The sequence below is a fragment of the Ambystoma mexicanum genome, chromosome 6p, assembly GCF_040938575.1.
Source record: "Ambystoma mexicanum isolate Mex_15411 chromosome 6p, UKY_AmexF1_1, whole genome shotgun sequence".
In the NCBI taxonomy this organism is placed as follows: Eukaryota; Metazoa; Chordata; class Amphibia; order Caudata; family Ambystomatidae; genus Ambystoma; species Ambystoma mexicanum.
In genome coordinates, this window is record NC_090935.1 from 482,826,232 (window position 1) to 482,850,610 (window position 24,379).

Sequence of the window (24,379 nt, forward strand, 5' to 3'; positions counted from 1 at the left end):
TAAGAGCAGAACCTCCGAGGCAAAGGTGAACCTACTGGAGCAGAATCCCAGGAGTTCTCTGCAAAAGGTTGTTGCCTCCAAAAGGCAGCAAAAGACCTGTGTAGAAGACCGAATCCCAAACAAGAATGCTGCATTGTGTTTCAAGGAAGCCAGTGACCCTACCGGGTGAGCGGCAGAGTTGGGAAGGTGAGGCCAAGCCTGTGGTACTAACCTTGACTCGTAAACTGAAAGACAGTAAAGACAAGAAAGAAACGCACACAGCTAGCGAGTTGGCAAGCGACACGAGAGGCCGCTGTGTGCTAAAGAAAGATTGAAGTGGCAACATTATATCGCACAAGTGAAGGCTGCACGCGTGTGGATGAGACGCGAAGAATGGTAGACCTGCGAATGAACCTTGAAGTAATGATAGCTGTAAAGTCAGCGATACTGATTAACAGAGTGGCCCAGCAAAAGGAAGTAGCCCACTCTAAAGTCTCAGTGAAAGGTGAAAAGTTTATAGCGATAAAGTGAATGAATTGTAGAAGCAAGCTGATTGAAATTGACCCAGAGAAAAGGGGAGAGTGAAAGGTGAACTTTGGTGCACCACAGGAGAAGAAGCCGAGGGGGGAGTCATTATCATGACTCCACGTTGCAGTAGAAGCTGCAGTGCTATTTTAGGCCAAGACCGATCATCGGAGCACCTCGAAGAGGAACGGCCACTCGACCGAGTCAAAGGCCTTTTCGGCATCAAGTGCTGCTATTGCTATGGGGACTTCAGGATTTACATTATGCATGTGTTCAAATAATCTACGCAAGGTATGTTGTGTGGAGCAGCCAGGTATGAAGCCTGCCTGATCTGGGAGGACAAGTGTCGCCATGTGTGGGAGCAGCCTTTCTGCCAGTATTTTCACAAGGATTTTATTGTCGATGTTGATTAAAGATAATGGGTGGTACGATGTACATTTTTGAGTGTCTTTCTCGGGCTTGAGTAGTACGGTTATTAATGCCGTTTCGTAGATTCCGGTAGAGCTCCTGACGCTAGTACATTCTGGTACATGTTACGTAAGCTGGGGATCAGGAGATCTATACAAGTGCGCCTTACTTAATGTGCGCTCTCTCAATGCCCATGCGCTAGAAGAAGTTAATGATCTAATCACTACCCAAGACCTAGACATATTAGCCATCACAGAGACTTGGCTTCACAAGGCTTCTGGCCCTGCCATCACACTAGCCCTTCCTGAAGGATCTGCTATCCTCAGACAAGACAGGCTTCCCAAAACAGGAGGGGGGTAGCTCTAATCTTCAAAGGGACCTTATCTATCAGGCCTGTACCTCGCCAAGGGGAAGAAATGTAGACATCCATTCAGTCAAACTAGCACTCTCTCCAAATAATACTATAAATATCCATGTCATGTACCATTCACCTGGGCCCACCACCGATTTCCTAGGTCAAGTCACCCACCTTCTGGGGGTCAATATTAAAAAATCTACCAAAACACTACTCTTAGGAGACCTAAATCTAGGAGTCAACGACCGTAATGACAAAACTGCCACCTCTCTCACCAAGGACCTCCTCGATCTCGGCTTCTTACAAAATAATCACATCTCCCACACGTTATTCTGCCTGGAACGCCCCTCTAAATCCTCGTTCTTCGTCAGTATTTTCTTGACCGATTGTTGCAGGTCTGCCACCTCGCTCTGCAAGTTGGCCACCTTGTTCTCTCCTTCCCCTATTCGCTGTTCGGCTTCCGTCATGCTCCCGCACAGTTTGTCGATTTGTACTGCGGAAATATTGACTTTGCATGTAAGAGCGTTGATTTTGGCCCCCAGGTTAACGTGCTGCTTTTCAGTGCCAGCAGTGTCTGGTTCAGAGCCGTTACGTCCACCTGTGTTGTAGCTTGGTTCGATTGCAGGGGGTGGCTGGCTGCGCTTGGTCCATTCGTGCAAGCTGGCCGATCTTCGCTTGTTTTTTGGGGTGGACCATCATACTATTGAGACCTCTTCTATTACTTAGATTGATGTTGGGCCTTGGTGGTATGTTGTAGCAAGGTGTGTCTCTGCCTCCGGTAGTGCCCGAGACACCAGGTCCATCACTGACGCTGGGGTGTTCCGCCCACCGCTGGCCGTTCTGGGACAGGTCCTCCCACGGCGCTCGACCGTATGAGGGCTCTTGTTCTGGGGGCGCACGTTCCCTCTGCGCTAGTACTGTGTGTCCCCAGTATTCTGTCTTCTTGCAGGTATTCACACTGCCTTATGCCAACTGAATGGCCTGTGTGTGACCTGGAGTTTATTGGGTGCGGTACGGGTAGTTTGATGGTAAGGTTAGGGAGGCTGGGTGATAGTCACAGTTGTCTGCCAGTGTTTGGGCCATGCATTTCAGGCCCTGCGTGGGATTGTCTTTTGGACCTCCACCTCTGCTGTTCTGGGGTGCTATCAGCGTCCCCCAGCCTTTCCTCTTCCCTTCTCAGGTGTTTATGCGTTCCCTGTACTCGCCCCTTGTGATTGCGTACAAGTTACACTTGGACCGAGTTTTTCTTTGATTGTGCTGGGTCACAGCTGTTGTCTACAGTGCAGTACCCAGTATCTTCCTGGGCACACTTGTCTCCTAGCACTTCGGTCTGGGTAGGGATGATCCTGGTCCCCCGACTGGGTCGTGGTGGCTGCTAGGCTCAGGATGGTCGCTCTATCCCTGCTGCGGGGTGCAGCACCAGTGGTTTGTGGGTCAGCGGGTTACCTCCGGGGGCCCGGCTTTACTGCAGTGTTTACGATTGTTTAGGTTGTGCTCCTATGCCAGCGGGAGCCCGTCGCAGCCCCCAGCACTTCCAGGGTTTGGGTTATGTGGATTTCCCCTTGCGCGGTGTACAAACTGCTCCACTCCCCCTGTGTGGTTTTGAAACCTGCGTGTCGGCATGCTACTTCTCTGCGTAGTTGGCCGGATGGGTCGCTTGGTAAATCTTCTTGCCACGTCCCGCTATCTGTGTTTATTTACTGCCGGTGCAGGAGGCACGGCTGGTTAGGTGTGGAGAGAGCCCTTTCCCGCTGCTGTAATGGACGATTCAGGCCCGCGTGTCACCAATATGCATATGCTGATCGGGGGGCTCACCTCGGTGTGGCGATCCTCGAGCAGGGATCCGCTTTCCCTTTGGTGCACACACTGTCCATTGGCCGTTGGTAGTTGGGACTGGCAGTTTTACCAAGGCGTCGGTTGATGTTTGTGGGCTCACCGCTGGTGTGTTATTCCTGCACCCGCCCACGGCCCTTTCTCACTGATTGGGGTGTTGAAGGGGGTGTGCACTGTCTATTTTCACTGGGTATTCCCGTCGTGGCCAGGGTCTGTACCGCACTCCAACGCCCTGGGATGAGAAGGCCCCTCCTTCACTTACTTGGCCCTGTGGAAGGACGCAGTCTCTCTCCTCACGCAGCGCTGCACCCCGCAAGGGGCGTTTCATGAGCCGCCACTTCGCTATGATATGCTTTGAGGTTTTATGATGCCCTTCCACTGGACTCCGGGGGCAACTGGGTGGGCCGGTGGCAGGATATTCTTATGGATTAATGAGCCGTTACCGGAGCTTCTCAGGTGGCCATCTTGGTCTGCCGCGCAACAGGGCCCCCATAATTGGCTATTTATAACACGTTTAATACCCAGAGGTTTCTAAGTGCGGACCAGGGATCGAACCTGTGTTGCTCCATGTCGTCTTGCTTTCAAGGCGAGCGTGTTGCCCCTGAGCTAACTATGCGTTGTCAATGTGGATCCCCCCATGGGGTGCTCTCCTGCTGCTTGGTGTGTGAGTTAGTCTTAGTTTGTTACTTCAAAGCCTGGTAAGGTAGATTCTGATTAATTCTCAGGTTCCTATATTAAGTAGTAAGTCCTGGACATGCACGGACAGCCAGACATGGCAGGGTGTAATGGCACCACTTATATTTAAAAAATAAACAGATTGTGTTGGAATGTTGGCCCGCTACCTGAAAAGTATAACTTTGAAACTGATGATTTTAGGGCACAAGATCCCAAACCATTTTAGGGTTGGATACATTAATTGTTAGGGGAACTGTTCTGTGGCTTACTGAATTGTATGCATCAGAGTACATACCTGTGTTTCACTGGTTAATGAAACATATGCTTTCTTTCTTCTCCTAAGGGTGAATGTATATAACTGTTTTATAGTAAGTTTTTGATAATATTTTACTAGAAGTTTTACTTGCTTAGTGTTTATTATAAAGGCCTAATAAATCATTGTGTATTTTTGTACTTGCATGCTGTAATTTTTGGTGGTGTTCTCTGTGGACTCATTATAGCTCTTGACCACTCACAGCCATCATGAAACTAAGCCTTGGGTCTCTGCTACCTTAATTTGATTTGGTTTGGCTAGTCCTTAGTGTCTCTCAGTTAACCTTCATAGGTTGGCCTCCCAAAAATTAGATGGATTTTGGAAATCTATCTTAATCAGGGAGACTGGGAACACAAGACAGACATACTTTACTGTATGTTGCTTGGAACAATTATGATGACCTAACATGTGATTGTACTAGGATTGTACTGGGTACCTCTTTTAGGGAGATTCTTTTAACTGGAGTTTTAATACTGTAGGATTGTGATGATTTAATGAATTGCGATATATTTGTATGAGTTGTGTTATGTGATAGGTTCAATGAACCAAAACACATTAATGAAAAAATAAAACATACAATGTCAATCTGTTAATAAAATGGTACGAACCAACACTGTTCATCTCGCTAATCAGCGTGGAAATGCAAAACACTCCTTCAGACATGCACCCTGAAACCACTGGAGGATTTACTCATCAACCGCGAGTTGGACTTGGACCAACAGAAGGAATAAAAATACCTTCATGCCTTTCAGAGGACATTTTCCACCATACAAGTGTCGTGTCTGTCTATCAGAACCATACAAGGACAAATATTTCACCTAAGGCCATTCCGGAATGAACAAATCATTCTCCAGATAATAGTGTTCACTTTTGATGCATGCCCATAATAGAAGACATTTTGGAGCAATTGGGGAAAAGCACAGTAGATTACTACCATGGATTTAACCAAGGGCTACTGGCAAATACCTATATATAAGGAAGGCAAGTGAAGACTGTTTTCCTCACACTATACAGACTATACCAATTTACAGTCCTACACGGGGCACTGTCCACCTTCCAGCCACTTATGAACCAAATCCTACATAGCCATCAGCAATACACTGCTGTGTACCTGGATGACAATCTACAGCCCTGACTGGAAACTCCCACTTGGTACACCTCATCTGTATCCTAGATAGACTGAACTGCCCTCAATATCAATCCTAAGGACACCATGGTTGCTGCGTTCCATACCAAATACTTAGGATTCTATGTGGAAAACGGGGTGATAAAGGTTCAGAACTATTTATTTATTGTTTGCTTGTTAGGCGCTTATACAATAAGAAAATACTGTTTCAAAGCTCCCACAGGGCAGGGGAAGGAGCCAGGGTGGGAAATACATTACAACACAATATTTAAGAGCAGAGGGGGAAGAGGGACACACCTACTATGCCTTGTGAGTATTCAGAACATGCAAGTGCAGAAAGGAGAGCTAAGAGGGGGTAAGTGCTGGGAAGTCTGAGCTCATGGGTGAGCCAAAGACGAAGTGCTAGGAATGTTGAGTGGTACACAACCTGGGCTGAGGGAGGGTTAAGTGCGACCCTCCAGAGCGGAGGATGTGCAGATGCAAAGACAGGAGCTGGGAAGAATTTGTGTGGGAGGTCAAGACCCCGAGTGTCATGACCGCTGCCTCCAAGGAGTCAGATCCAGCCCAACATCCTTGGAAGCAGGGTCACAACTTCCATTCCAGGCACCAGCCGGTCCCCGCAGGGGCCTTTTGGACCTTGTCCTGGCGCCAGTGGCACCAGGCTCATAAGGGAACCCAGTCCCGGCACAGGAAGCGCCGGGCTCATATTGAGAGGAATGATGCTTGGGTGGACCTACCTGCTGCAGACCATGCTGCTCACTTACCTGTAGGATGAGATCCTCATCCATTCCTGGCTGGAACTACTTTACCTTCTGGGTGTGGCCAGCACCACTCCCTGGGACTGGATACTGGAACTGTTCTGAGAGCTGGAACTTCTTTCTTGCCTGGGCAAGGCTGTGGAAGGAGACACCTAAGCACTCCAGTGGCTTATTTAAACCACACCCGATCTGTGCAACGTGCTTCGCATTATTCTGCACTAGCAGCAGGACGCTCACCGTGTCAGCTCCAGAGAATCTTCAGCTTCAGCATCTGTGAACAAGAATTCTTTATCTTACCTCCCGGAAAACCAGTCTTCAGCAGCGTCTGAAAGAGAACAAGGACACCAGGTTAGGACAAGGCAAAACCAGCGCTGCACGTACCTCGTCCATCGGTGCATCCCGAGGCCGCGTGCCGCACTCTTCATACTCCGACAACCCTGCGGAAACAAAGGACATTGGTTAGTGAACCTCTGTGATAATTTGCTTACCTGTGCTACTTACGCCTCGATCTCCGCCAAGCGCTGTTCAACCGCACCTGCAAAAACAAGAAGGACATCATTAGGGGCACAGTACGCCATCACTACTCACGTGTCTTCTAGTTGTAATCTGCTTGCCCATACTCCGGCACGTACCTCGGCATCCATCTCCAACGCCGGCTGGTACGGCTACCTGAAAAAGGGAAAAGAGACATTAAGAAGGGCATTTAACTTCGAATAACATTCTTTTACTTACGTGCCTCCACGAGCTCCGGCATTCTTCTCGCTTACCGTATCTTCATACCGGACCTGCAAAGGCAAGAGACATTTAAGGGGACATATAAATAAGACTCCATATTCAAGCATTTACCGTTCGTGCGGTTAACGACGACCTTGCTCCCCGACTTCATCCTCTGCAATCAAGAGGCTGGGTTATGAACCAGTGAAGCAACTGGCATTAGCGCCCCTGCACAGACGCAGGATGGAGAGCTCCGCTTTCACCTATCTAAGGTGAGCACATTCAGCCTACGAGAAACGTGGGGAGTCCAGAAAGGGGAAAGTCAGATTGGCCAACCAGACGTACATTAACCCTTTGTTCTCCTACTTGCAGACACCTCACCCTCTGGGTCAAAATTACGGTGAGGAGAGGGCCCATCCAGGGTGTTATCAGAGGCCTGCGCGTGACCCTAGGAGACACTGAAATCTCCCAGCCCGGACCTGCGCCTCTGAGGGATTCAGGTGAGCGTTACACCGAGGATGCATAAGGCTAAGGACACCGATTCAGCAACTGTGGGATTAGCAGAGGGGAGAAGGAGGGAAGGAGGAGGAAAAGAGGAAAGTCTTACAGAGCTTCTGGAATTTGAGAAGATCCTGCTCAAGGCGCAGGGGGAGACTACTCCAAAGGAGCGAGCCCGCAGAGGAAAGTGAGCAACCTCCTGCCCTCTTGTTATGGAGAATTTTCAGAAATGTGCTAATTCCCTCCACCTTAGAGACCCCCCCCAGCAACTTTGCTGGATTTTGAGGACTGTGGCCCTTTTTCCCCATTCTCTCATGTATTTTAATGTGAATTTGACCTCTGTGTTTCTTTTGGTTATGGAGTCTCACAAACTCCATAGGCATGAACTTTTACATTGTGTCACACAGCACCTTCAGTGCAGCGGCACAGGGAAGTCTTTCAGATTTCCCCAAGGTTTAAATACCTTCTCTGGGATAAACTACTGTTTCCCAGAGCAGTAAAGTGAAATTGACTTTACTTACCATTGTAACTTTCTAGACCCAGCACACACTAGCTTACACTAGAGTGCTGGAGGGTTTACTTAGTATCTCCTGTGCCTAGATCCTCATGTAACATTTTTATGTTAGCCTTTCCTCACTGAATGGCTGGTGGCAGTGGTTTCGTTTGAACTACCATGTTTTGCACTTACCGCGGGCTGCGTTCGACAAAATGACCCCCGGTCCCGGTCTTATTTTTACACCAGTTCTTTGTGGAAAGGTCCTTCTAGAGATTTTCTCTGCACGCCAAACCAGGTTTGGTCTCTTTGTTCATTTCGCCTTTGGCAGGCTTCAGGAATGAAATCCACCTCCGGCTCCAGAGTGTCTGGGGTAGGCAGGAAGTGAGGGAGGTGCCCGAAACTCCCTGTGTTTAGTCTCCTAGGAGACCCAAATGCACTCTGTGGGGATTGGCTGGCTGACTGTCCAGCAAGGACAGCCACCCTGCTGGGTGAGTGACATCTACGCTGGAATGAATGGGAGAGAACTGAATAAAAGGCGAGTCTTTTGGCTTGGAAGGCAGAGTCGACCACCGGACAAAGGAACCGAAGAAGAACTTGAAGAGGACGCCTGCTGCAACTCCTGGACCGTTGGCTTGCCCAGTGAAGCCCTGCTGCAGTGCCAAAACACCAAGTTCTTATAGACCGATAAGACCCTGCAAGGACGACTTCTCCCTTTGAGTTGGTGGGACCAATCAACTCCAAAGTAAGCCACCTGGACATCCATCTCGCAGCCGGTTGAATTTCCACACAGTTGCTGCTGGAAACCATAGAGCCAGTGAGAGGATCATTAGATTGTGTGTGTTGCTTTTAAGCTGGCCTAGCTTTTGGAAGATCCTCCGGACTCCCAAGAAGCAGGACTAACCAAGCCTGAGCCCCCTCAACGGAGTGCGGGACCCCAGAAGGAAGGAAAGCACACCTCAACGCCTGGAACTGCATTGTTGCTATTTGCGGTAGTCACAAGGAGCTGGAGCCGAAACAGCCACTGAAAGTGAAGTTTGCCAGTTGCTAGTTTTGACCATCCCAGTGCATTGCAGGAGGACCCCGGCAGCCTCCCTCTTGTCCCCACGACTGAGGCCTAGGAACAGTGAGATTATCATGCAACTGCCCTCGATCCTGCCCACACCTACCTTGCGGCAACGGTGCCCGGATGGCCCGGCCCAGCGTCGGCAAAGGCGCGGGCCGCCTTCTGGGATTGCCGTGCCAAACCACGGGGGCCGCGGGCCGCTGCTGACATCTGCAGCTCAGCGCCATGCAGCAACTACGGCGCCACAGTGCTTGGGGCAGCGGGGCGGATGGGGGCAGCCATGGCAATTGTGGTCCCGGTGGACCTTCCGACATCCTGTCCGCTCCTGTGACTACGCACGTAGTATGACAAACTACACTTACGCGCGGGTCACGTGATGCACCTCAGGAGCAGTTTAGGCAATATCACATGACCAGGAAGTTCCACATAAAAGCAACGCCCACCCTTAGCCATACGCTTCTCCGCTGTTCTCACAGCGCGTTGCCAGCTACTGCTCCTGAGCCTGCTTTGTACCTTGGAACCTGTTTTTTGGACTTTGGATTGCCTTGGGTTACCATGTTGCAATTGGAAAACTCGGTTTGTTTCCTTCACGGCTTTTGAACTTTGGACTTGGTTTCTGGATTGCTTTTGCTGACCCTTGTGATTTGGTGAACTTGCACACTTTCTGGACATTAATGAACTACAGTACCCATCCTGTAATCCAGTCTTGCCCCCAAGATTAAAGAACTCAAAGGTGGACTCTGGCTGCATTTTACCACCTCTTCAATTCCCACTGAGGGACATCTAGGTATAAGAACTAACAGCGGTCCTCCCACGGGTAGGTGTCAATAACCCTATTGTATCACAGCCTCTGTCCTTGTTGCATTGTCTTATCTAACCCTATCCTTCTCTTGCAGCCACCTGGGATCCGTGTTCCTGTCCCCACCACCTGTGGTCTCAATAATCGGTCAGTGAGTAGTTTTATATCTCTCTGACTGGTACTTGGGAACGGAGGTATACATAACTTCGTGGAGCTCAGATCGTGACAGAAATCTGCAAAGCCGCACAGGAACAGAAGTCATAACTGCATCTTTTCTTCATTTCTAAGGTACTGTAAAACAAGTCTAAGAGAACTTACCTCTTGCTGTAGAAGTGCTTGTAACTTCCATAACTCACAAGTCTAATCAGCTTGTGGCCCTACAGTTGATTCTTCTTTTTATCAAAGACTCCTAAGAACATGTGCAAGGAATTTTCCATTTACTTACCAGAAGTGCTTCATCCTATCCAAGACTTTTGCCCATTGACTTTGGCTTAGCCTATTGAATTGTATGACTCTTCTAAGAGGACCTAAAAGTGTTTTGCCCCGCTCAAGGAATTTGTGATCTCTTGTGTTCTAATAACCTTTGCCTTTTACCAACTTTTAAGAGTATTCTGAATGCCAACAGTAGGATATTAATGTCCCCAGCACCCTAGTTATTGAAGTCAACTGTGGGTGTAGTTTGTGTCTGTGGGCCATCCCAAAAGGGTCTTTTGTGATTCAGAAACTCAGAGTGTACAGTATTGAAGTGTATTTGTGTTACTATTATATTGCTTCCTTCTAAAGAAGGCTTTATAACTGACTAATACATTAATGATTGTTTATGCAAGAAACCTTGAGTGTAAGTTTATTTGAATACCTGTAACTGTAAATCTTTGTATAACTCCACTACTGCTCACATTTCCCCTCTTGAGATAAGCCTGGCTCCTCAACATGCTACCAAAACTGTTTAGTACAAGTTTATACCAAAGGTTTGGTTGCCTATACCTGTAGTCATAGTTGTTTGTAGTGTTCCCAGAGGGTATGCATTCAAACTTTGCCTAACACGTCTGTTTAGCAAAATGCTTCACACACAAAGAGTTGGTGCCAGAGGAGCGAAGTGGTCTAGAGGGAGAGTATTTAGTGAGATGAAGTTGAAGATAGTGTGGTCCCCGGACCCAGACAGCCAGCAACCGGGAGCCAATGAAGACTTTTTAGTGCAGGTGAGATGCGGTACCTGGGCTTAAGGCCAAGGATAAGTCTTGCTGCCCTATTCTGGATAAGCTGGAGGGGGTTGCAGAGTGGAAGAAGGAAGATTCAGGAGGATGATGTTACAGTAGTCACGTCTAGAGAGAACCAGGGCTTGAGTCACATTGAGCCTCTGAGAGAAAGTGAGAAAAGGTCAAATTCCTTTGAGAAGGAAGAGCTGATAGTTGGACTTCTTGGCAATGTTCTGAGTGTGAGGGAGGAAGGAGGGAGAGGAGTTGAAGATTACTCCAAGGTTTCTGGCTTCAGTTTAAGGTGCAGGGGGGAGCCCAAGAGGAAGGCCACAGTGAAGGGGAAGAAGGAGGGAGCAGAGGTCCCAATGGGAAGGATCTCAGTTTCACATGCGTTGGGGCAGCGATCATTGGAGGCGCACCAGGACTGGATGGTTGTTAGGCAGTCAGGGATGATGGAGGGTGCAAGAGGGTCAGAAGGGAGTCTGAAGAAGAGCTGTATGTCATCTGCGTGACACTGGAAGTTGGAGGAGAAAGAGGAGATGAGGCATGCAAGGTAGATGTTAAAGAGCGAGGGGGAGAGTATAGAGCTCTGGGGGACACCATGGGTGGAGATGGAAATAGTAGAGGAGAAGGGGCCCAGGATGACTTGGGAAGAGCGGTTAGTGAAGAAAGGGGAAGCCAATCCAGTGCCCGTTCTGAGATAACAAGTGTATTGTGGAGCCTTTGTATGAGGATAGGATGGCTAACTGTGTCAAATGCAGAGGAGAGACCGAGAAGGATAAGGACAGGTGGGGAGTTGGAGTCCAGAGATGCAAGCAGTTCTTCACGGGTGTTCAGAAGAGCAGTGTCTGTGCCCCTGGATGCTCGGAATCCAGATTGATGGTCAGTGTGAGAGTTGAGTTGGGGCAGGGCCAGATCCTCAAGCAGCTTCCCCAGGAAGGGGGTTATGTAGCTAGGGCGATAGCTGGCAGGGCATGTAGGGTCAGAGTATGTTTTTTTCAGGAGTGGGCACACAAGCGAGTGCTTAAGGGGGAGGGGGAAGAACAAGTGACTAAAGAGTGATTGCAGAAATCAGCGAGAGCAGGGGCAAGAGATCCAATGTTATCCTTGATGGTCCTGGGTGAGCAAGGGGAGACCTGTTTAGAAGGGACCTTCATAGAGCACACAACTCTGGTTACTTCTTCAGGTGTAAGAGGAGAGAAGGTGGGTGGTAGTGGGGTTGTGCAGGGTGGGTTGTGAGGGAGGGCAAAAAGGGTGGGCAGAATGTCATGAGTTTTGGTGGCAAAGTGTGAGGCCAGTGCATTGCAGAAGGAGGAGAAGGGAAGGAGAAGACTGCGGAGGGGTTGGCTAGGTCCCTGCAGATTTTGAAATGTTCAGCCGAGATATAGGATGCACCAGAGACCTGCGCCTGAATGTGTGTTTTCTTTGCATGGATGACGAGTCTGTATTGCCTTTGGAGCAGGCGGCAGGCCAGTTTGTCAGAGGATGAGCCAAGGTTAGCCACTTCCGTTCTGCTGCCCTGCACTTTCGTTTCAGGGCTGCAAGATTTGGTGACGTACCAAGTGTTACGCTTTGAGGCAGGTTTCAGATGGATTCTCATGACTGGGGCAAGAATGTCAAGAGTGTTGGTGATGGAAAGATAGAGGTTGCTGAGGGCAGAATCCGAGGTAGAGTCCGAGGTGAGGGGGAGGGAAGGTGGAGGCGAAGGCAGCTGCGGTCACTCATCACACAACAATAAAGTTGAAGTCATCCACTCCATTCCCATGCCCACCATCCCTAATGAGATGCAGGCCTTTCTGGAATTGCCTGCTTATTGCCAGCAAATTATCCAACACTTTGCCTCTCCAGCGGCCCCCTTTACAGACCTGCTAAAAAAGTAGTCCTCAGACCCCACTTCTCTCCGATGGGAAAAGGCCATGCATCCCTTCACAGAACTGAAGGGAGCTTTTGATGTTGGTGCCGTCTTGCACCCCTGGATTTCTAAGCTCCTTTCTACTTACTTAAGGATGCATTAGGAACGGGGTTGGGGGCTGTACTGTTCCAAGGTCAGGGGACAATGAATGTCCAATCCTTATCATTAGCAGGAAGCTGTTGCCCGATGAAATCAACTATGCCACTATTGAAAAGGACAGCTTGGCCGCGAAATGGGCCATCAAGTCAACATGCTAACAACTCCTTGGGCGTCACTTTACCTTGTTTGCCGATTATGCGTCCTAAGAATGGATTTCCACTCAGAATTATATGAATCTGCACATCCTGCGCTGGCTCCTGGCTCTCCAACCTTTCTCCTTTTCCATTACTCATGTACCTGGTTGATTGCTTGTTTAAGCGGACATCCATGAGATGACGTGTCATGGAAGTGAGGGGAAGCTCTGGACCCCGCAGGGGAGTGGGCTAGAAAAATCATGATAACTAAAAAGCTCCCTTTTTGAAGGCAGGTGAGGGGGAAGTAAGGGGCAAAGCCGAGAAGATGGGAAAGGACCAATGAGCAGGGCATAGGGTCTATAAAGAACTGAGAGGCATCTACCAAGGCGTGTTCTTTCTCTTTTTGCAGAACATCCTGACAGGAGAGGGCAGGAAGGAAGGGGACAATACATGGGCCAATTGAAGATGAATACGATGAAAACAACTACAAGAGAGCCAGGTCTCAGGAGAAGACCTCTAAAGAAAATACCAGAAGACAAGGTGTCTCAGAGACTATGGAGGGAGAACTGCAGAAGGCAATACAGTAATTGTCTCCATCAAATGTATTGTCTTCTACAGAAGGAATGAAGAATAAAGAAACCCAGTGTGACAGCATTCACCTCTCTAACCCATTCACTATTTATCTTGGCATCTGTCGAAACCGCCCATATAGTGGGGGACGCAGGAGGATTTTTCTATCTGGGCTCCAGACCTTCCAGACAGCATAGGGTGTGGGGGGGGGGTTGTTCTCCTCTTGTTGCTGCTAGTCTTTATTCATCGCTTGCACAATGACTTTAGAAAAGACGGCAAGTGTCTAGTAAGCATTTTGTTTCTGAGGCATGGCGTCAAATAAAGCAGTACTGCACAAGTACAGGCTGGCACAAGGGGGGGGGAAGAGGAATTGTGGCCCTCCCAACTGCCACCATTGTCCTCATGGATAGGACTGGCTCTGCATTGCTCTCCGGTAGGCCCCCCGCCCCCGGCTGGAAAGGGTTCCGATCCTCTTTTGACAAGGCCAGGGTACTGGTCTTATCACAAGTACCTGTCACAGATCGGGCCAGCGCCTAGTCTACACTCAGCAAGAGGCCACTATATTAATTGCACTACTACAGCAAAATGTGCCTAAGGTGCTCACCGTTTGTTAATGGTACACCATCGAGGTTGGACGATGATTTATTCATGGTCTCACAAGTGATCGCTGTAGGTCTGTGAAAGATTTTAGCTCTAGTTCCCTCAGTTGTGCAACTGAACTTCTAAATATTTTACTGCGTTGTGGCTGATCAGAGCCTAGGGAATGATTGTGTTGAATGTTGCTTTAAAGAAACAGCTCTGTTGTAATCACAGAGGTTCAGATGAAGCACAGATCAGAGATTCCAATATGGCAGCCATTGTTGTACACATGTGCTTTCTGTTAGTGCTGCAGCAGCTCACAATCTGAATGCAAAGGATTCAGGGACTACTGGCAATGTTGCACCCAAGAATAAACTATCTCTACACAGTGCTAAAGAAAAGATAGCCAGCAAACCCCAAGTCACCACAGACACACCAGACAAGCTCTCCAGTCACACCTCAAGGATACAACAGGGCCTCCATGCGGCAAGTCAGCGGCCATTGTCCCCTTTGTCCCTCCTACCACTACTGGTATGCTCAATCCCTTGTGCTGATTCAGCTTTGCACTCATGGCCTGAGACGGAAATCTGGCCAAAGGTAGCATGGCCTGCACAACCTCTAGAGACCTGAATACACTCCCATGCATGTACCATGCTGCTCTTCTGCACCTCACCATTTTTGTGAGAGCTTTTAGACAATGGCTGGTGGATCAGCAGCTGCCAAACTGTGAGGGCATGGCAGGGAGGTCAGTGGTTCTGCCGATCTGTCAACATGTCATAAGTCCTACCATCACTAAAATTGACAAGTGACATTGGTATTGTCCGCAAACCCTTGCCTACCCTCAAACTGAACACTGAGCTCACAGCAATAAAATAAACCTCAATTCCATGGAAAGAATTGTTCTTTTGATCTAGTATATGAACAACACAGATGCCAATATGAATAGCATTCCCTTCTACACTGCAGGAGAGGGCAGGAGCCGCTCCTTCAGCCAGCCCATGACAAACAGCTGATGCTCCTTCGACGACGCCGGCATCTACACTGCACAACGTTCAGCCGCCGCAGGTTAGCACGGACAACATTGTGCTCTCATGAGATGGGCCCCCCTTCTGAAATCTCCAGGCCCCATGCTCCAGTGATCCCACTCCATTTGGGCCTCTATAGATGTGGGCAATCTGCTCCGTTTCACCCCGTGAGCCAGCCTGCCTCACAATGGCCGCTACGAACTGTGTTGTTTATGCGATGCCTAGCAACATAGCATACTAATTGGAAGCACATCCGCCGGCAGGTGGAAGCCGCCCCCCTCGTGGGAAGGCCCACGAGAGGTAAGGCCCTGTTTGCCCCTGCCTCCATCATTCCCTTCTACACTGCAGGAGAGGGCAGGAGCCCGTCCTTCAGCCAGCCCATGACAAACAGCTGATGTCCCTTCAACGACGCCGGCATCTATACTGCACAACGTTCAGCCGCTGCAGGTGAGCACGGACGACATTGTGCTATCATAATATGTCCCCCCCACTTCTGAAATTTCCAGGCCCCATGCTTCAGTGATCCCACTCAATTTGGGCCTCTACAGATACGATCAATCCGCTCCGTTTGACCCCGTGAGTCAGCCTGCCCCAAAATGGCCGCTACAAACTGTGTTGTTTATGCGTTGCCTAGCAATGCCACATACTAATAGGAAGCACATCTGCCAGGAGGCGGAAGCCGGCCCCCTCGTGAGAAAGCCCACGAGAGGTAAGGCCCTGTTTTCCCCCTGTTCGCCACAGGGCGCAAAGGGCATAATACAAACTAACCTGTCCTGCAAAACGCTCCCTTGACTCCACTACAGCAACAGAACTCTTCGCGCCTACAACTATCCTGAAAATCCCCCGTTGTCCGGACCCATAAACTCCCCTCTGCCACGCCACCTTCCTGTCCTGCTCTGACTCTTTCCCAACATCAGCCTACTGCACACCCCGAGCGAACGCCCATGCAAGCTATCCCACCTCATGCATTTGTTACGCTCTCCGAACGGCCGGCAGTGCAAACACCTCCCCGCACGCACTTAAAGAGTCCCATGTGTTACGGCTGCCTGCCCCTGTGTAGCACCAGTAGTTTGTGTACTCTACATGTGATACGCCTGCAACGCATAACGAAATGCCCGTTATGAATGATGATGCCTTTACCAAAGTAAGTTGCTATGAACTACAATGCTATCTGATCGTGCATACATTGCTCACAACATACCTTGCCTAAATCAACTCACAAGCATAGTAGTCATTTGCACCTAATACTGTATTAACTCCGATTTTGTTATCTGCACAATATCCACAGATCTGCTTAGAATAGTACCACTTACTATGTGTCACACATATTTCTTCTGCAAATATGTATGTATTGTTACATTAGCTTTGATCCAAACTAGTTGCCTATGCCCTTGCTCTGTATAACGCCCACTCATTACAGGGTATGCTCAGTTGTACCACTTCGCTAAACTTACTTGTTGATACCCTTGTACTGGCTTGACCATACGCTACTGTTGTCATACTGCATCGATGTGCCACTTTGATAATTGATGCCAATTCGGTCCTTTGCTTTTGCTCCCACATTGTATTAGTCTGCCCCATGCTACGGCCGTCACTTGGCATAGGCCTGACCCCACACTGATGTCATCTGTATTGGTCTGACCTTATGCTATTGATGCCATACTGCTAATCCCTGCGCTGCACCTCTGTCACATTGCCAACACCATGCTACTCTGCATCTTCTTGATCATGTTCCCATTCTGTGTCGTGCATAACAGTGTACCTTGTAGTGGTAATAACTACATAGTCTACAAAGATGGCCAGCTAGACTGGCCTGCCCTAGGCACTACCCGATCGCCTGCCCCACACCGTTTTTGCCCACCACGCCGCCTTCCCACAAGGTTCCCAACACGACAATCCTACCTATGGTAGCACTCACGCATATGTCACCCATGCTAACAGCAACACCAATAGTCCCAAATGGCACGACCCCAGCCAAAACTCATCACGCCCTGCTCGTGATAACAGCCCAATTAGCACTAACACCCAAGCAGACACACACACCACAACTTTCGACCTGACTGAGCGTAACAGACTAGGCACCAGATCCGCCCATAGGAATAGCAACAAACCGACTAAACCTCACACCAAGACCAATAACCAGAATCTAGTTTCTAACAATTCTAACCCACCTCCCTTAAAAGGAGCACTTCTAAATGTTAGATCACTAGTCGCCCATTCCATAGAAACCGCTGACATCCTGACCAACAACCTTGATTTCCTTGCAGTGACAGAAACCTGGTTGCATGACGCTGCAGGCCCATCTCTATTCCTAGCTATTCCCCACAACTACTCCATCCTCAGAGCCGATAGACCTAACGCTCGTGGAGGTGGTGTAGCCATTATCTTTAAATCCTCTCTCAACATTAGACTAGCCCCCTCTTCTCCACTAAAATCATGTGAGCATCTCACAGTCAAACTTCAAACATCCCCCAAGAGCACAATTATGGTGAACCTAATATACAGGCCTCCTGGCCCGCCTGGATCCTTCGAAGAAGATATCACATCCCTAGTAGCTGAGAGCTCCAAACCTTCAGCACAAATCATCATCCTTGGGAACTTCAACCTCGGGTAGAATGACCCCAACGACACCCCAGCCACCTCCCTGGCCAACGTGCTAACTGAGCACGGCCTCACACAGCTCTGCTCCCAACCCATACACTCGAAAGGAAGGACTCTCGACTGGGTAACTGCTCTTAACTGCAACATTACCCTCAAGGACCCCCTACGCCTTGTCTGGACAGATCACCACCTCCTTTCGCTTGATATCAATATCAATAACCTAGTGCCTAAAAACCTCCTCTTGCACCTGCCTGCCCAACGAGGAACAAGCGTAACATTACAGCTGAAGCTCTTTTACCCCTGGTACTCCCCACGCTCAACGCATTACCACCCACAGCTAATTTGAACCTGCTGGTCAACACCTACAATGAATTCATGTCCAAAGCTATTGACCTCATTGCCCCACTAAAGATGCGCAAAGGGAAACCCAAAGCACACTTGAACTCTTGGTACACCCCTGAACTCAAACTACTCAGACAAAGAAAAAGTAAACTTGAAACACTGTGGAAAACAGTTCCCTCATCAGAAAATAGAACTAATCCTACTAATATCACCGCTCTCTATAAAACTGAGATAATTAGTGCAAAAAAAGAAACCTTTAATTCCAGGATTACCAAGGCAGGATCCACCACTAGAGAACTATTCAACATCTTAAAGGAACTTAAAAACCCTATTCCTCCCACCCACAGATACCTTTACCAAGGATAAACCCTGGTGTACGGCCATCCAGAATGCCCTCGCCAACAAAATCACAGGGCTCCAAACTAAAATTGAAAACAAACAACAACAAGGAACAAGTTACTTACCTGTAACTGTTGTTCTCCAGCATGGGTCTGGCATGGATTCACATACTCAGGAATATTCCCCGTCGTCAGGCCGGGAATCCTCGGTAAAGAAAAAATAAGTTTTGTTTCTGAACTGTCTTTCTACTAATAACCAATCACTGGTCTCTGGGTCATACTGCCCCAGCCAATGACTGCCCTCTACCTAAGCCCCTCCTCTGGCAGCCATCCTCAGATTTGGTAGCATGTGAAGTGGCAGTAGGACCAAGAGAAGAGCCGCAGAGGGGTAGGCGGGTGGGTTCGCATGTGAATCCATGCCAGACCCATGCTGGAGAACAACAGTTACAGGTAAGTAACTTGTTCCTTCTCCAGCATGGGGTCTGGCATGGATTCACATGCTCATGAATATAAGAATACATAGCAGTACACACATGCACAACCACGGGAGGTGGCAAACGGATCAACTTTAAGCATTACATAAACTCAACATTAAGCAACTCTTACCTCCTCACCAGGCCCACCTTCAGGCGAACAGGTTGCACAGGACTGCTTGGCCGACTCTGGACTCCTCCCTGGAATACCGGTCGACGCAGTAGAATCTCGTGAATGTGTGCGTCGACCTCCACGTAGCAGCCCTGCAGATGTCCAGCAGGGGCACACCAGACAAGAACGCCGTAGTAGCAGCGATTGCTCTAGTCGAATGGGCTCTCGGACGGCCGGGCAACGGTTGGTTGGCCAACCAATGACAGTGCATGATGCAGCCGGAGAGCCATCTGGAAATGGAAGCCTTCGAGAGAGCTTTCCCTTGGTTCACAGGTCCAAAGTTCACAAATACGGCCGGTTCAGTCTTGTTTGGAAGTGGCCTTTCCGCCTTGGCCTCCTTGACGACGACGGCGAGATCCTCCTTGTTTGCCACGACCTCTGTAGGCCTCCTGGGGCGAGCAGCGGGCTGCCTGGCGGTACGCAGAGGAGCCACCCCTGGATCCCTTGGAGGCCCCTTGTCTGCCTCCGGTGCTCCAAAAGGGCCGTCGTCGTCGTAGGACTCCCAGGGCTCGGGCTGTCTCAGTGTCTGTCTTGATGGCCTGGAGCGACTCATCTACCTCCTTTCCAAACAGGTTGTTGCCGTCGAACGGCATATCCAATACCCTGATCTGAACGTCTTGATGGAAGTCCGTCGCCTTGAGCCATCCTCGTTGTGGAATGCAAACACTGTTGCCTAACTGGCGAAATCTGGTGTCGGCAATGTCCGTTGCCATTGTTATGGCGTGGTTCGACGCCACCTCACCTTCCTGCAGAATCTCTAGGGCCTCCGCCCTCTTGTCGTCTGGTTGGAAGTCCAGCAGGGGAGCTATCTTGTACCAAAACTCCCTGTCGTAACGGGCCACAATCGCTAAGGCATTGGCCGCCTTAATTGTTGTCGCTGCCGACGAGATCACTCGTCACCCCATGGCATCCAATTTCTTTCCCTCGCCGTCCGGTGGGGAAGTGGAGGTTGAAGCCGCCGCACCCGCCGCTTTCTTCTTGCCCGCTGCTGAGCCGACCGAATCCAGTGTAGGCTGGGCCCTGAGGCACAAGGGGGCAGCGTCGGGGACCCGGTACTTCTTCTCATACCGGTCCCTCTTGGCGGGCGACGTGGAAGGTTCTTCAGGACGGCAAGTCCCTCGTCCCAGCTATCGTCGAGTAACGGTACTGCGAGGACCGTCTTTCTCTTGGCCTCCCGTCGTTGGTAGAGGCCCTGGCAATCATGGCGCGGAAAGAGACAATTTCGTCGGGAGGAGAAGCCCGAAGGGGTGGTGATGGAAGGTCCGTCCCGTCGTCACCACCATCGTCATCCGTCCCTGCCGCTGTATCCATCGCCGTGTCATCTCGGGGGTCTGGCGAGGGGGATGAGGGCTCCACAATCCTTGTGGGCACGAAGGGCAGGGTAGGGTGGACTCTCCTCCGCTTGTTCGGAGGGCTTCCCGACGGTCCTGGTTCTGTATCCTCCGCCGGGGTTCGTGGTAATCTCGTCCTTATCTCGGTGCATAAGGATTGGATTGCCAACAAAATGGCAGCCGAGCTGTCCTGAGGCTCGGGCAATGGCTGCGACGGGCGGGATGGCTGCTCCTCCACTGGGCCTTAGTCGTCGCCCTCGTCGCTTTCTTTGATCACATCAGCAGGATCTCTCCAATGGGATCGTACCTCCTCGAACCTCTCGTTGAGGCCCTTCACGGCTTCCACCAGCTCCTCCTCAGAGGCTGAATCCGTGTCCGTAATGGCCACCGGGCCCCCCCCTTTTTCCACCGGGGTCTTCAAGGGGGTCTTGTCGATGGGCTGGAAAGAGGATTCACTCTGCCGTGGCACGGAAACTCTGGGCCCCGAGGTCGCCTCCACTGGTGTAGTCTCCGCCGGCTTCGCCAGGGCCGCTGCGATTCCCTCGATAGAGGCATTCGCCGGTTGGATCAGGGCCCTCACCACCTTAGGTGCGTCCAGGGCCTTCACCTTGGGGGGAGGGTCACCGCCTCGCTCCCCCTCGGCTCCCTTCGAGATCGACCAGGGTCTCTCCAGAAGCTTACCCGGGTTCTCGGATTTCCTCTTCCCCGAACCAGAGCGTTGGCTCGTGGTTGATGGTGCCGGGGAAGGCGCGCCCTGCCTGGCAGCCGAAGAGCCCGACCGTTCGGCGCTCCTGGTGCCCGTGGACTTGCGGTGCTTAGCCTTCTGTTGGGCCCCCGTCGCCGGGGCGCCCTCACAGGACTTAGAAGACTGCTCTGACCTTTTCTTCTTCTCACCTGCTGAGCCCTTCTCCAGCCAGCTGCCGAGGCGGGTACGACGATCCCTCATGGTCCGTTGCGATAGGTTCTTGCAGACGCACAGTCCTTCTCCATTTGCGTCTTGTCCTCATGAAGGCAGTAGAGACATCTCGAATGCTCGTCCTCCTTGAAAACATTCTGTAACCCGCATCCAGGGCAGTTCCTGAATAGCTTGGATCCGGCGTCAAGCTTCCCTTGTCCTGGGCCATGTCCAAGGTAGGCCTCGGATTTTCTGGATCCTCCAAGAAGCTTAACTCGATGAAAACTTCACCCTTGAGGGACGTAGAAAATTCCAAAATGGGTACCCATTGATCGGAAGTAGAACGGTGGAGCTTGAGGCTCGATTTAACCGAAAAAATTAGAAAATCTCTTTGAAAAAAGCACGAAAACGCAGTAAAAGCTCGAGAGCTATAGCACGAGGACTCCCAACACTTGAACGTGTGGTAAAAATCTGAAGATGGCTGCCAGAGGAGGGGCTTAGGTAGAGGGCAGTCATTGGCTGGGGGCAGTATGACCCAGAGACCAGTGATTGGTTATTAGTAGAAAGACAGTTCAGAAACAAAACAAACAGATTTTTTCTTTACCGAGGATTCCCGGCCTGACGACGGGGGATATTCATGAGCATGTGAATCCATGCCAGAACCCATGCTGGAGAACTCTCCAATGGCCCAAACTCCAACCTAACCCTACAATCGCCCACTGATACCAACTCAGGTTTTACATTCAAAAAGTTAACTGTACCTGAAGTACAAAAAATGATAGCCTCCTGAAACCTTCAAACTGTAAAGGGGATAGTTGCCCCGCTCAGATCATAAAAGATGCAGCTAGGGATCTATCCCCCTTCATCACCAAACTAATAAACCTGTCCTTCACCAGCAATGCAGTCCCAAGTAATTTAAAAAAATCTTGGGTCCTCCCACTTTTAAAAAAGCAAACTCTCGACCCGGCTATACCTACTAACTATAGACCTATCACCACTGTCCCGTTCTTACTAAAAATCCTTGATAGAGTTGCCTATTTACAAATTCAGGACTACCTAGAATCTAACGAATTATTAGGAATCCGTCAGTCTGGCTTTCGACCTCAACACAGAACAGAAACGGCCCTTGTTGATCTTAAAAGTCAGATCGACAAACTCAAAGATAAGGGCAGGGCTGCCATCCTCCTTCTCTTGGACCTCTCTGCAGCCTTTGACCTGGTCGACCACAAAATCCTATGTAACCACCTGTCATCGGCTGCTCACTTCTCCTACTCAGTGGTCACATGGATCCAATCTTTCCTTTCTAACAAGACCATGCGTGTCTTTTCACCACTAGCAGCGGCCGACCCAATACCCATCGCATGCGGTGTCCCACAAGGTTCATGTGTTTGACCTACTTTGTATAACATATTTACAAAGCCCCTCTTCGACAAACTGGACTATCTGGGTGTCACCTACACCAACTATGCTGATGACACCCAGATACTCCTAACCCTATCAGGTAACTACAACTCCGATGTCTGCCGAATCAACAAAGTCTTCACCATCATTCAGGCATGGATGGCCACACACGGCCTCTGCCTGAATGATAAGACGGAACTGCTCCTGGTCGGCTCCCCTAACACCCTCGCGAAACTCGGCCCCAGCTACATCAGCAGTATTATCGACGGAAACAGCATACTCATTGCCAAAAGTGTAAAAACCCTCGGTTTCTATCTAGACACCTACACCAACCTCTCTAAACAAATCAACATGACCGCCTCAGCCACTGCCTACACAGGTAAGCTGATAAGGGCTTGCAGACCTCTACTCCCCACTAGCAGCTGCCTCATATTAGCCAGAGCACTCATACAGTCCAAACTAGACTACTGCAACAGCTTATATGCAGGCGCAAACAAATCCATAATTAACAAACTGCAGGTCCTCCAAAACAACGCACTCCGAGCTGTGCTTAATATTCCCAGAAGAGAACATATCTCTGCTATCAGAAAATCATGTAAATGGCTATCCATCCAACAACAAAATGGACCTAAAAACCTTATGTCTCATCTACAAAGCCTTGAACCACCTTGGCCCTCCCTATCCAACCAATAAATTCACCTTGAACCTAATATCAGAACTACCAGATCCACCAACACACTATGCCTGATGGTGCCCAAATACACCCTAAAACGAGCCGGAGGAACCAGCTTCCCGGTTCTAGCCTCCCAACTGTGGAATACACTTCCACTTGACTTCAAAACCATCTCTACCTTTCAACCATTCAGAACCCAGGTTATCACCTGGCTACTGAATAAAAACTAACCCCCACCATAGGCAAATCAGAACACCTCATACACTGACCCCTTCCAGCTCTCTTTCGCTACCTCCATGCGTCTGTGGGCACTAGCCTCTGTATCATTCTTGTGTACATATTATTGCCATTGTATATCTCCTATGCAAATTGTAACTGTATAAAAACTGTATTTGTAAATTATATAACTGTACTATATGTTTAACCTGTATTCTGTAACCATATTCTTAAGCGCCCATACACCCCTGGGTCTGGAGCGCTTTACAAATATATTAAACAAACAAACAAACAAACTCCCATGAGATATCGGAAATTATACAGCTAATGAAATAATATAGAGTGCAAAGAAACAAAGACACAATGTTAAAAAAAAGTTACTTCCTATTAATGTGCAATTTAATTATGCTTAAGAACAACTGCAATCTGTACCTTATGATGCCGCCGATGTTCGGATAGAATTCTGCCATTAGCACACCACTGCCCACAATGGCTACGTTTAGAAACAACACATGGAAAAAGCTGCAAAGGGTAAAGAAGAACAATACCATTAATTGACAGATTTTAACTTAATCAAAATCCAGCATAATATACTGTCTTCAGGAACCATCAAGTGTTTCTCCAACCTCTGCAGTTGAGCTGGCTCTGATCCTCAATACAGCCATCCTTTGCAATGAATGACTACTTTACATTGAAGACAGTCAAAGTAATGTCCTTGCTCATTCCTGCCCACCTTTCCAACATTTGTACTGTTCTCCACCCTACAGAAACCTATCTATTCTGCTGCAAGACTAAGTCAGTCCCCCCAATTATACAATTTTTGCCAGCATTTGCACATTTTCCAACTACCAGCCAGTCTCTCTACTAACCCATCATTCCG

The 24,379-nt window shown here is 49.4% G+C and overlaps 1 protein-coding gene across 3 annotated transcripts in view; it reads right to left on the reverse strand.

Annotated features, from left to right (window-relative positions):
- Nucleotides 1–24,379, reverse strand: part of SLC38A9 (solute carrier family 38 member 9) — a 1,177,634-nt gene that overhangs the window by 94,223 nt on the left and 1,059,032 nt on the right. For all 3 annotated transcript variants that reach the window (XM_069627285.1, XM_069627284.1, XM_069627286.1), the window contains one exon: nucleotides 23,932–24,021. In XM_069627285.1, the coding sequence (XP_069483386.1) occupies nucleotides 23,932–24,021 (90 nt within the window). The remainder of the gene's footprint in view (nucleotides 1–23,931; nucleotides 24,022–24,379) is intronic.